This window comes from Ambystoma mexicanum, chromosome 10 (genome assembly GCF_040938575.1).
Source record: "Ambystoma mexicanum isolate Mex_15411 chromosome 10, UKY_AmexF1_1, whole genome shotgun sequence".
Classification (NCBI taxonomy): domain Eukaryota; kingdom Metazoa; phylum Chordata; class Amphibia; order Caudata; family Ambystomatidae; genus Ambystoma; species Ambystoma mexicanum.
The window spans coordinates 1,197,643,086-1,197,657,343 of record NC_090932.1 but is presented as its reverse complement, the minus strand read 5'-3'; the positions used below and the strand labels follow the sequence as shown (position 1 = coordinate 1,197,657,343).

At 44.4% G+C, this 14,258-nt stretch overlaps 1 protein-coding gene across 4 annotated transcripts in view; it reads left to right on the top strand.

Moving 5' to 3' along the window:
- Positions 1–547: 547 nt before the first annotated feature.
- Positions 548–14,258, top strand: part of SUDS3 (SDS3 homolog, SIN3A corepressor complex component) — a 400,693-nt gene continuing 386,982 nt past the window's right edge. Inside the window, exon 1 of one of the 4 annotated variants that reach the window (XM_069619180.1) lies at positions 548–761. In XM_069619180.1, the coding sequence (XP_069475281.1) occupies positions 611–761 (151 nt within the window). In that variant the 5' untranslated portion in view covers positions 548–610. The remainder of the gene's footprint in view (positions 762–14,258) is intronic. The other 3 variants (XM_069619179.1, XM_069619181.1, XM_069619182.1) reach the window with 3 other exon arrangements.

Sequence of the window (14,258 nt, the reverse complement as noted above, 5' to 3'; positions counted from 1 at the left end):
TTTCCAAGTTCTCCCGCCTAAAATTGTACTTTCCCCAATGCATTCCTATGGGGAAATTGTTCTCTCCCGATTTCTCTGAAGAAATCTCCCTCCCAGGTGCTTCGGAATGTTGGCATGTATGCTCAAGCGTGGCTACCACTTTGTCCTCATTTCCGCAATCCCTTATGTCCTCCCCTCCCTGTTGGCTTACTCCACGAGGAGTGTCATTGCTTCCTCAGCCGGCCCGTTTCTCCATGGCTCTGGCTCCCTGGCCCTGATGATTAATGCACAGGAGGCCCTGCAGAACTTGGAGTAGTGTCCTAACTTGTGACACCATTCACACTGCATCTGGCAGACCCCCTCCGCAGAACTCACACTCTCTGGGGCACCTTGTCCTTGATTTTTCTTGCTGTGGTTCCCACCCCTGTCACTCCCACCCCTGTCACTGGAGTGGCTTTCTTGACCTCTGATGGCGTGCACCTCCACAACTTGCGCCCCTATCATTGCCATCAATCCTCGGTCAGCTTTATTCACACAGCACATCCGTGAATAATGCACACGCAACTAAGGCTTACGTCATCACGCTCATGTCACGTGACACGACGGACCAGCCTCTCCCAGCTTTTGCCGAATGTCCAGCCCCGGGAGTGGATCTTGTCCTAGAATGAGTACAACCGCCGTGCTGCCCCCGGCCCCCCCGGAGCCCGGTGAGGAGGAGGAGGAGCTAGAGAGCGCAGAAGAGGAGGAGGAGCGCAGCTTGCGTGGTCGTGAGAGCGACGAAGGTGGGCACTTTGGGACCACTACACACTCTTCCTGGCTGGAACTACCACCAAGGGCTCCATAATGAGCACCTTCTCCTGTATCTCATTATTTGTCACCTGTCCCCTTCCTGTTACCTTCCACGTGGTCTCTTCAACGTGCACCCCTTCCAGTCATCGTGACCGGATCCTCGCTCTCCTCCTACTCTACTGTCCAGGATTCTGTCCCTCACGGATCCCTTTTTCCTGCCCGCCCCTTCCCCCTCACGATCGAATTTCTAAATCCCTCGTCTCTCCAAATCCCCATCTTATTTTACCTTAAATGCGTGTTATTTTCAGCCCCTCCGCACGCAATATGAAAACTGTTCCTCAATGTTGCCGTCCCGGAATAATATTTTCTGCCCGACACAACCCCACCAGGGCACCACCCGAGATTATCTCTCCTGTCCTTATCCGTTACCTGCTCCACGTCCCACTTTACCTAAACGTCCCTTTTCTGTCACCTGCTGTACCTCCCACCTCCATTCCTGCCACTTGCTCCCTCCCCTTATGTTGCCTGCACCGAGGCTGCCTCCTTTGTCACCTGTCCAGGAACGCCCACATCCTTTTAATTGCCCCGAGGAACCCTTCTGCCAACTCACTTCCACTATGGCTTCTTTTTACTCTTTTACCTGATAATTCAATACTGGCATACTTAATTTCCATGCCAATTTAAAATCTGTTGCACAAGTAAACAGTGTAGTGTAATCGGCTACACCTTTTTATTTGTATGTTGTCTCTGGGCAGTCACGGTTTGGCCCTTTTGCAGCAAAAACCGGTCGTGAAGCTACGCCTATAATTTAGACGCACCTCCCCATGACACACCCTTTTCATAGATTAAATAACTTTAGTACAATATCAAGGGGTCAGAAAAACAATCACGCTAGCACTTTTTTTAACGTATCTTTATATATATTTCTTTAAAAGCCGTAGCCATTGTTAAATAATAATGCAAGGCTGAAATGACATTTCACAAGGAAAGCTACGCTGGTTCTGATAAAACAGATCAAGTGATGTGAAACCAAAGCTGCCCACAGTTGAAATCAAAAACGATAATCACATTTAATTTCATCTGGGCAACTGTAAATAGGTATGTGCATTCAATCTTCCTCCATTTGCTATAAAACGCGGCTTAAGTAATTCCCATTTAATGTGCCACAGATAGTCACAGAAGGATAAACTGATTTGCCCAGGATCACACACTTGAGTTAAAAGGTGGGGATAGAAAGATTCCATTGCTGAATTTTCCATCAATGGCGCATTTGTCAAATTTTTTCCATCGTATGTTGCTGCAAATGTATGTGGTGAGTGAGTTAGGGTAATAATAAATTTAGTGGGTGGAAGGAAGAAGGTTGCTGGTGTCTCCACTGCATATATTTGTAGTAAAAAGTCCTATAAATAGCGATGAATCCTCCCACGATGAATAATTCTTGATGGAATCACATAGAACCAAAAGGTGAAGCTAGGATTTGAGACGAATTTGAGACCAGCCCACCACTTATGGGCTTGACCACATATTGTAAGTGCAAGATCGGATCATTCACGCCATTGAACTGACGACACTGTGCATCGAACTGCACAGGTTTGATTCCCGGTTGCAAATCCAAACCTTATAGCTTTATTCCCTCATCCCCACTAAGATGGCTGTGTGCACCAGAAATCTAGAAGGTCTCTGTCTCTTACCTTCCGAAAACCCAGATTCTCTTGGCCAATCCCAGAGGTTAAGCAGGTCTGTTTTAATTTCTTCAGTTTCGATCAAGATGTGTATTAACCCACTTTTCTAGCTTGCCAGATAAATAGATGACATTTACTTTCTAAAAAAATCTGATTCGTTTTAGCCACTGTAAAATGATTTCAAGAAGCAATATTTTATCCTTAGGGTAGCTCATTGGGATAAGAAGTTTTATCAGGGTTCCAGCTGCATGTTTCATATAAATCAGGGAACGTGTGAGTGATTCTTCAACCGTTTTATAACGTGAATACCAATTACAGAATGGTCTGTTTATAAAAAAAAAATATATATTGCCAATGTTCCCGAACCTAATTAATTTTTATTGGAGCCAGAACGTTTCAATGCTGATTTAGGCACATATAATATTGAGCTGACTCTTCCCAATCCCTACCAACATTTAGTGGTGTAGGCTGGTCATGAAATCCTGCCAGGTGCGACTGACTTTTCCCCGTACCTCGTAGCCTTTTGCAGAAAATGCATTAAATCTCCACATTTTCTTTTTTAAAATGTATTTAATTGTTTTTTTTATAATGCGTTTAATACCATACCTGAGTTTGGTTTCTAAGCGCAGATCCGGAATTTGGACCTTCGTTGCTCTGCGTGGTCTTGCTTCCAAGACTTGTTAAGCATATCTTAGAGTAATACTATACATAACGTGCTCCCTTGCACAATACTGAAGTTCCCTTTTAGCAAAGGAAATGCTGATTTGCAAGTAGCAGGCTTGAAGGTTGATATGGGCATGGAGGTCATGAGTGGTGTAACTCTCTGACTACAAAGAGATTAGCTTGATAGACCCACAGAGAGGTGACTGCATTGAAGCAAAGCTTTACATATTGAGAAGTGGCCTCACAACATGCATGACTCTTCCCATCCTGATCTGGATCTTCATTCAACAGTGGTTTGCATTCTGGGACTTGTAGTTTAGTTTTTGCCAAATGTCTGTTCTGCAAACTAAATCCAATTTGGCATTGGCTGAAAAGTAAACACTGACCACTATCTGCTTTTCCCAGCACTGCTTCCTTACTGTATATGGTGGTTGTGAAGCAGAGATGTGTATTCCCTTTCTTCATGTAAGCCAGGTGTGAGCGATGCATAGAGTGCTGAGTGTTTCTTTGCATTCTGGTGTTCGTAGTTTTGCTTTTTATTAATCACTGCAAGGGTGTAAGCGACAGCATGCAAAAATGGAGGCAGGTCTGGATGCCCTATTCACATGTGGTTTAAAGATGTAAAGGCAGGCGCTCTGTTTACCAGTCTTTAGCTTCTCCTAACACACGTTTTCATGACTTCATCAATCTTCAGGGAGGCTGAGTTGCTTTGTTTTTTCAGGCAGGTCTGCATTTCTTTTTCATGTGTGGCAAGTTAATTAGTTCTGAGGATTCTGGTACTTGTATTTTTCACACTTGATTTGCTGGCAGGTGACTGGAAACAACTCCCTCCGTAGCACAAATCTTAGAGAGGTCTGGGTAGTGCCACGCCGGGGTATGGGGCCAGAATGGGTTGTAGCATTCCACCCTGTCCATAAGGCTGGGCGATGCTCGTACAGTAGAGCCTACTGGGTCAACCGTTCCTTGGTCTCTTTTGGCCGTGGCAAAAAGCATAGCCCTTAGGTTCAGCGGGGCAGCTGAGAACTTTTCAGCCTTTATGTGTGCATATGATTCTACTGTTGCTGACCAGTATTTTGCGAAGTGTGCCTGGGCTGCATGGAAATATAATAAAAAATCTGGGACCGCTAGTCCCCCTGTTTCATATCTTTTGCATATTTTGGACCACTGGAGCCTTGCGGTTCTTTTGCCCCAGACAAAATTCGATGCCATTCTTTGTAATTTTTGGAAAAACATTCTGCCAGGCCAGATTGGAATATTGCCAAACAGGTATAATAGTTTCGGCACTACTACCATTTTCAGCAGTGCTATTCGCCCATATTGTGATATTGCAAGCTTATCCCATACTTTAAGTTTACATTCTAGCAGTACCAAATAGGGATCATAGTTGTTGGCAAATAAGGTCTGTTTATCCATGGACATTATAATCCCTAGATACTGGGCGGTGGTGGGTGACCATTTGAATTGTGTGGTGATTGGGGATTGCACTGTAGAGGGCGTAAGTGGGATAATTTCGGATTTTACCTGATTAATCCGATATCCATAGTATTTGGCAAACGTTTTTATTTCGTGCATTACCGGGGGCAGGTTGATCTCAGGATTTCTAAGATATAGCATCATGTCGTCGGCATATAGTGAGACAAATTGGGGAGGTACCCTAATACGGATACCCCTCCATGAGTGTTTGTGCCTTAGTTTTACTGCCATGCCCTCTATGGTAAGTGCAAATATGAGAGAGGATATTGGGCAGCCTTGCCTAGTGCCCTTCCCAAGTGCAAAGCTTGCCGATAAGGAGTTGTTCGTTCTGATCATTGCTCTAGGGTCAGTGTATAGAACCCGAAAGTACCTAATGAAAGCCGGTCCGAATCCCATTTTGCCAAGCCTGGCATACATAGATCTCCAGGATACAGAATCAAATGCTTTTTCAGCATCTAGGGAGACCGCCATGGTCTGGGCTTTTGGGTCTAGTTGTGAGGTGATGGACAAAAACCTCCTGAGGTTCAATGCGGTGGAGCGGGTGGGAATAAATCCTGCTTGGTCTGGGTGGACTAGCTTATTCATGTATTTTATGAGGCGGTTCTCAATTGCTTTAGCACATATCTTAGCGTCCAAATTGATTAGGGATAGGGGCTGATAGGACGTGGGGTCTTGTGGCGGTTTGTGTGGCTTGAGGAGGACCGTTATTGCTTCGTTCTTAGTATTTGGCGCTGACCCTTTCTCCAAGGCCTCCTCCCAAACATCCAGTAATTTTGGGGGCTAGTTCTGCTTTGAATGTCTTGTATAGGTCCACTGGGATACCGTCGGAAACCAGGGTCTTGCCCGCTCGTAGTTCCGAGATGGCTTGTTCTATATCTTCGATGGTCAAGGGGAGCTCCAGGTCAGTGTCATGATCTCTGCTTCCAAAAGATCAGGACTTGCCCGACTCCCTTGGAAGCAGACCCATAACCCCGGTTCCGAGTGCCAGCCAGTCCCAATTGGGACCTTTTGGACCCTGTCCTGGCGCCAGTGGCACCAGGCTCATAAAGATGCCCAGTCCCAGCGCTGGAAGCGCCGGGCTCATAATGCTTGGGTGGACTTACCTGCAGCAGACCATGCTGCTTACTTACCTGCCAGTTGAACCCCTGATCCTCTTCTGTTTGGGACTACTTTTCCTGTTGGGTGGGGCAGGAGCCACTCCCTAGGTTCAGAACACTGGAACTCTTCTGGAAAGCAGGAACTCTTTTCTTACCTAGGCGTGGCTGTGGAAGGAGACATCTAAGCACTACAGGAGGCTATTTAAACCACACCCGATGGATGAATCTTGCTTTGTGTTATTCTGCATCCTCTGCAGCAGAACGCTCATCGTGCCTTCTGCTTCTGATCCTGGGCCTAAGGGAACAAAGGCTTACCATCCTGGAATCCAGTCTTCAGCAGCACCTGTAAAGACAAAGAAAGAACAGGTTAGCACTACGGTCTTCAGTGGCAGCGCATCTCTTACCTGGTCCATCGGCTGTCACCAACGCCTCGCGCTGCATTCCGGCATCTGAAAGACAAAGGCTTACCTACTCTTCGCATGCTCCGGAGGTCTTCGCACTGCATTCCGGCATCTGAAAGACAAAAGCTTACCAGCTCTTCGCACGCTCCGGAGGCCTTCGGCGCTGCATCCTGCATCCGAAAGACAAAAGAAGGTGCGTTTAAAGACATTGGGCAACTTTAGGTGCCATTACTCCTTCCCACGCCGAATCCAGTGGGTATTCCAGCACCCTTCAGCTTCTCTAAACCCCCGAACTTGTACCTGCAAGATAAAAGGGACAGTTAGTGCGCATCGTGAAGCAGGCTACAAGCGCTTACTTACGTGCTTCCAGGCTCTTCTATTCCTCACGCGGGTTCGATCCTCAACTCTCATCAGCCCGCCATCCGCCATCGCCGGAACCCTGCAAAACAAGAGATATCATTACAAAAGACTTTTAAGACATTTGAAGTGCCCAGAACTTACCGTTCGTGCAGTTAACGACGGACAGCAGTCCTCTGAGGTCAAGAGGCCTGCACCCTTATCCAGTGAAGAAACTGGTTACGGCACCCTGCCCCGAGGCAGATGGAGAGCTCGGCGTTCACTTACCTAAGGTGAGGGCGTTAACCTTTGGGGTTCTACATGAGAAGAGAAAGGGAAGAGGAGAGAGGCACCCAATAACCCCAGTTCATTAATCCCATATTTTCTATCTGCAGACATCTTACTCTTCGAGTCAGACATACAGTGCACAGAGGTCCAGCCCAAAGAGCCAGCCGTGTGTTACACATCACCTTTGAAGATACGGCATTCACCCAGTCAAGACCGGCGCCTCTGTGGGAATCAGGTGAGCGTTACAGTCAGCTTTCTCTGTTGCATCCAGTTTAGGTAGGGGAAATGAGTCCAAGTACTCACTTAGTTCCTCAGGGGTTGCCATGTCTGTATTAGAATAAAGTTTAGTATACAATTGCTGGTACACCCTGTTTATATAACCTGGCTTGGCATGCACGACCCCATCCCTATCAGTTATGCTAGTTTTGTGTCTCAATCCCTGCTCGGCTATGATGAGGTTAGCCAATGTGCGGCTGGCTTTATTCCCTTCGCTCTAGTTCCTGGCTCTCGCGGGTTGCATCATGTAGAGGAGTTCCCGCTCGGCTAGTGATCTAAGTCCATACTGATTTCTGGAATCTTGGACTTGTGCAGTAGGACTCCATCTTAATTCACAGCATGATTCTGTTTTTGGTAGTTGCTGCATGTGCTTTCCCTTTCCCATTTTTATATAGCTACACCAGCATACTGATTTTCCTCTTCTTTTTAAAATTTTTTTTTTTTTTTTAAAACAAAATCTCAAAGCAGGGAGCTGTTCTCTCTCATTCTGATTTGTTTTTTTCAGCATATTTTCTAGAATATTTTTAAGATTAACAGGGGATGTGTGTACTGAATTTTAGTAGTGGCTGAGGCTTGCAAAACATATCCTGCAGAAATGTTTCAGGCATTGGAGATACACTTAGGTTGAAATTTGCCAGTGTATAGGACCGAAATCTGCCACGTATGTTTGTTTATAAGTAGGGTGGATTTTATATCATGTGGTACCTTCTTTTGAGGGCCTCATGTGTACTTTCTCTTACGTAGTGAATGCAGACTGCAACCACAGTCGTCAACTGGTGCTCAGAACACTTAGCTGACACATAACCAATCATTATCCAGTGGGTTTGAACTTAAAAAAAGGAAAGTGGTATTTCCTTACACTCAGTTCACTTAAGAGCATTTCGTTCTTTTGTATTCAGAACCGCTAGCTATTTGTGAGTTCATGGCACAGTTCGAGTCTAACAAGACGCTCTCATTGCTTTCCCCATGGTGAATTGTTTGTTTTGTTTGTGTGTTTTTATATTTATTTATTTTTTTTGTTGTTTTTTTAGGTAGCAAGACAGCACCTTTCCTTTGGGCTATGTAGAACGTAACCGATAGACACCTGTTTGTAATTTATGTAATAGCACTTCATACAACATATATTTTAATCTGTAGTACCAGTCTTTTCCACACACTACGATACATCTGGCAAATTGGGTAACAGTGTGAGATTGTTTAGTCGAGGGGTGACGCAGGCTGATTTGTATGCTGTTGCAACAGCTGTAGTTAGCATTTCAAAATATACTTCATTTTGTTTGCTACATTCAGCTTAATAGCCAATACTTGGAAAATAAGGCACTATCTGTTCGTTATCTGTGTTTGGTTTAGAAGATCTTATTCTGAGTGAATAGTTTGTATATTTTCTTCACAGGGGGTAGAAGTGTTGTTGAAAAAAGGCCTGGCAGGGCCTGCATGATTTTATTTTATATTGACTGGGGAACATTTTTGCCCATTAGTGGCTGAGAGCTCAGCCATCTAGTTGTAATCAGTAGAGGAAATCCTTGATGTTTTTATACATACTCAGAAGAATTCCTGTAGATAAAGACAGTAATCCCAACGACCACAGCGAGTATAATCTATTCAATTCTTATGCTATTTTGCACAGGAATCAAGAATAGAAATTACTACCCCGCCTAGTCCATCTAATTGGGATTAGAGGAATAGACGGCTGTTTTTGGTACACAACCCTCTTGTACCAATTGCATAATAACCCTATGGATATCTCTCGAGTAATTACAACTTGATGGCTGAACCAAACAAATCCTTTGTAACACGAATGAGCAAGAACCTCCCCCAGTCGTTCCTACTGGTTGAGATGAAAGCAGACATTTCACACCTATCTCAAAAAGGCTTAGCAGCACTGTTTGTACATTGATTCCTAAATAATTGAAGTACATGGGGTGGGCAGTGTGACACACCTCTTCTGCTCCCCCTGTTCACATATGAATATTTTATATTGGTTTAAAGTAGGTGTACACATTATTCAATAATGCAATATCATTCTGTCTGAAGAGCAAAGGTATTCATAATTCTATAAAATATACCATTCTGCTCTTTAGCTTTGGATTCTTATTGTTGTATTGCTTGCACATTTCAGTAGGGAACTCGTATTCTTATAGAGTAGGGTTATGCAACCTTTGTATCTCTAGATATTTTAGACTGCTACTCAATCCACCATGACTAACATAGTCAATGGTTAGGGATTGCAGGAGTCATAGTACAAAACCTGTGATGAGCTGGAGGTTGCAGACCCCCTGTTAGAGGGGTCATTCTTTAGCCACTTTCTTCTCAGTCTACTTAGCCAGGAAAGTGTTTATTTAACCCAATAATGATCCAGTCAACTAGGTGTACATCATTTGCATTAAGATTGTTTTAATCGTGACACATTGGCTCCTCCTAAAAAAGGAAGCTCATGGAGCAATTGCAGTGATAACGATTTCAAATGACAATGGAGTGCTGTTGCTGTTTTTGTCTGGAAATTCTTCAGATATTTGTTTCTCAAATTTATTTGCATAGTTATCAGGCAGGCATGTGTTAAAGTGGGGTACACTATTATCAGAGCATCTGTTGACATGTTTGCTTAATCCTTTGGGTTAAATGTTGGTCTTAAAAACCTTTAATCAGATTTCTAGCTATTCCATATTCGGCGAATCAACTATTCTATTTAAATCTCTGGGAAGTGTGATATTTTTGTTGGGAAGTGTGATATTATTTTTGTTAGGAATAATCGGCCTATTGTCTACATTTGCTCGCAATGAGTTATCTGCTATTTGGATGCAGGTAAATTGGTAAATATTGATCTTTGAGTTACTAGTCGAGAGCAATGGCTTATTTGCCTTTTTAAGTCGTTTTTGTACCCGGTGGCACTAATTCCTGAAGGAAAGCAGAACATTCCTCAGTAAGGCATTGCTCAGTGATGCATGCATCTGTCTTATTTGACACAGTAAGGCATTGCTATTGTTATTATTATTATCAGTATTATATTTATGTAGCACCCATCTAACTTGGAAGCTGCTGGATTTGAGTACCATTAACCGGCATGAGTGTTGAGGGACAGGCATTCACACAATACTGTGTGTGTACACAAAACAATTCACATGGTAGTACTAAGTTGAGTTGCAGAAAGCCATCCTTTGGCTTTTGAGTAGCCTCAGAGTCTAGGTAACGCCAAGGTTTGCCTGAAAATGCCAGGTTTTTAGCTCTTTCCGAAACAGGAAGGGGAGGGGGGAGTTGTCTGGATTGTTACTGGGAAGGAATTCCATATAACTGGAGCCTTGCAGGAGAATGACTGTTTTCTAATTTTCTCCTTGTGGGCCCATCTGTTCTGGAGTCTGGCAATGGTCCTATTGCACCTATGTGTGAGCCGCCTGATGCGTTTAACTTAGCCACCAGGTAAGGTGGTGCGCCATCTGATGTAGTTTTTTAGGTGATGAAGGATCCGAGCTTTAGTTTAAATGTACCGATACACCGGCTCTCAAGTGCAGGTACGATTTTAAAATTGCAGGGTGAACATTTTGAACCCATACCTACGAGCAAGGGTCTTCAGCAAGGCTCCATTCTTGCACCTTGCCTTTTTTATTTATATATGGCCGATCTGGTTAAGGCGCTAGGGCAAGCAGCTTTCGTTTGCCCCAAGGTAAACAGAGTCAAGAGGTACTGCGTTATCTATGCTGATGATGTGATCCTTATTTATTCTTCTCCCATTGGTTTGCAGCACCCTTTTAAATGATTTTTAGGAATATACGTGGAAAATACTCTTTGAACCTGGGTCGCGTCAAACGTTCCCTCATACACAAAGATTGGGGTGAAACTTGTGAAGCTATTTTTGTCTATAAACATTATGAACAATTGCATAGAGAAGTTAAGTGAGTGAAAGGTGCTTATTTGATAGTTACCATCACCCCCTATTAGATGTATAATGATGAGGTTTTGTTTTAATTTGCTTAATACCAAACTTGAAAAATTGTTAAACTTGAAAAATTGTCAGGGAATCCGCCAAATGTAGATTTTGTGGAAAGGAAACCGAAACGCTGTAGCACTTAGTTATTAAATGTGCAGCACTGTGGTTGGAACGTTACTTGTGCTTCAACTAGGTGGTTCACAATGCTTTGTCTGTTGAGATTGATGTTTTTTGGGAACGGCTCTTATGTGGGACCTCATTGAAAATGACGTTTGCACTCGGGAACTTTTTGAAATGGATTAATTTGTTGGAATAATACTTTAGAATGATGGAAAACTCTCATTTTGATGTCATTTTTACATTATGTATTTAAGACAGTGTCAAATTTGTATTTTATTATGCGAGTACTTGATGTTTTAAGCAATGATGATTATTTTGTGAAAGGTTTGTAATAAACTATGTACACAAACTAAATAATAAAGGATCCTGGCTGCTAAGGGTAACCTGTGAAACCCACGAAGGGTGGGGGTGATGTGGTCGAACTTCCATGTCCCAGTAATGAGGCACACTGCCACGCTTAAAGTGAGAGCAGCTCTGTAGCTGCGAGCCCTGCTTTAGTGTGTTGACTCCATCCATCTGAGAGAGACTGCACTACCATTAGGAATTCCTCAGGCGACAGGGTTTGATCTTGCAAAGTAGGGTGATTTGATGCCAAACAGTTTGGGCATTTTAAGCTATGTTGTTGTTGTTGAAAGGATAGGTTGCTGTCCACAACAAATCCAAGATATTTTCCTGAGTTAGTGAATTGCAGGGTAAATCAGTCCAGCCACCCTTTGAGTGGAATACTGCATGGCTGGGTGTCCTAGGAGGGCGAATTCTTTCTTGGTTGGGTTACTTTTCAAGTAGCGGTTTGACATCCATGTCTGAATGGTAGCAAGGCCTGCGCGGAGGCAATAGCTTTTAGATCAAGCTGAGTCATCCGCTTATTATGTCCGAGTCGGGAGTGCATTGAGGGTTTCCATCTTTAGATTGAGTAAGACTGGAGCGATGATGGGAGTCCTTGGGGACACACCAGTCCTGTAAACCCCTCTGGACAGCCTGGTGTCTCCCAGCTAGGTATGAGGCGAGCCATTTTGTGAGTGCCTGCAAAGACCATTCTATGAGTAGGAGAGGAGGCATGTCTAGTCGGCCGATCTGAATGCTGCCAAGAGGTTGAGGAGGACTAATAAGTATGTGTCACCTTTAACAATAATTTGCATTGTGCCATCTACTGCCTAGTTGGTGACGGTCTCCATGCTGCATTTGGGGTGGAAGCTGGATTGATAATTTCAAAGCAGGTGGAGTTGATAGTTGCCAGTCAACCACTTGCTAAAAAAATCTACCTTCTTAATGATTTGCCTAGTGAAAGGGAGGCTAGTGATCAGCTCCTCATTTGCCAGAAGTTCAGGGTTGTTTGTGTGTGTGGTTTTTTTTCAAGAGGTAGTGAATGGACCCCTTTTTTATGTCAGGAAAAGGGCCTTGGCTAAGGGATGAGTTGGATATCCTGAGAAGGGCAGTCATGGCGGGGCTGCTACATTTTTGAGGATGTTTTCTGAGGTAATGTCAGAGTAGGCAGCAGGCTTTAGGGAAGCAAGTGTTTTTCGAATGGTTCTCAGGTGATGGGAGGGAGAACTTGGTCCAAGGTTGGATGGATCGCGAATGCAGTTTAATTGCTTAGATAACTCAATTTGTGTCTTGATGGAGTTGATTTTGTTGATTTTAAGTCCTTGAATACCACTGGGACAGTTGAGATGGGAGCATTGCTTGACAGCTATAAAGAAGGCTTTATTCCTGTTAGGGGTTTTTGCAGTAGTGTTGATGAGATAGGTAGATATGGCTCAATGATGATGGTTGGACTGGAAGGCCTTGAGGGCTAGGAGGTCATCTAGTCTGTGTGCCTTGCATCAGCGTGCAGAATTTCAAGCCACTAGCCTGGTACACAGAAAGGGGTCGCTGTTTTCCAGATAGTGGGAACAAAAGTGTTAAATCTGGAGCAATACATTTATACAAATCTAGATATTTAATCAAAAAGTAACATGTTTTATTTACTATTAATGTAAAGAAAAGAATTCAGTAGCACATGTAACAGCAAGAAATGTCAATAAAGACGAAACCTGAAAATCGTTCAACATCGCATACATCTCATCCAGGCATACCATATGCACATACAATATGCAACAACACACTGCATGTGAACTAACTCAAGCAAACGGTGTACTGTGTGGAAATCACAATTACAAACAAATGACACAAAATTATGAATACATGTAGCCAGGGAGAGACCCCATTGAATAGATTGTTGTGCTACTTCCAAAACACTGACTTGGTTTTGACGTGAAAACCTTAGTTACAACGTCTTCATCGGGGCGGAAAAAACAATCCTGAAAGATATTTATTTTATGTATTGGGTATATATAATGCACCTATACATGAGGGTGAGGGAACAGGGAGGACAAATGAAATTATCCTACTAGGCCTTGTGACATTTGGATTGTGCAAGTGCAGAGGGGAGGGGGGGGTGCCGGTCATGGCGGAAGGGCCGGGGAGAAAAGCGACTGCCAGGTGAAGACAGGTGGACAGAGTCGGGGGAAATCGGAGAGTGCAAGGGAAGGAATTCTACGAGCTAAGTGTGAGGTAAGGGACTGGAAGGGCTATAAGGGTGCAGGCCCAGCCAGGCTAGTTTTGGCGGAGGGGCCCGGATGGGCAAGCGCAGCTTGAAACTGGGGTTGGGGGAGACCAAGTGCAGGGGTAGACTGGACTATGGGGGCTTGGTGCCCTGTAAGAATCTGAAGAAAGCGGGCAATACGTCAAGAGGCAGACGGGGAAATTAGCGGGGGTGAGGGAGAAGAGAAAAGAAAGGTCTTGAGAAGCTTCCAGAAGGAGATCCTGCTCAAGTCTGAGAGGGGCAGGTAGGCCATCCCAGAGGGAGACACCTGCAGAGGAGAGAGATCTGCCCCCCCTTTCTCTACTTGGAAAAGCATCTGTTCTGCAGAGAGTTCGAGCTAGATGACCGAAGGGCACTAGCAGGGAGGCATTTGGGGAGAGAAAGTTGGATGTAGCAGGGTCCCGAGCCCCAGAAAGCCTTGTGGAAGATGCAGAGGGTCTTGAACTTGATCCTCACAGCAGCTGGGAGCCAGTGGAAAGATGTTCGGTCTGTAGAGCTGCGGTCCCTGGGCTTGAGGCCAAGGATACGTCTTGCAGTCCTGTTCTGGATTAGTTGAAGGGAGGAGTTGGGCACATTGAGGAAGAGGCTGTACAGTAGTTCAGCCTGGAGAGGACCAGAGCCCTGGAAACTGGGGAAGGTGAGGAAAGG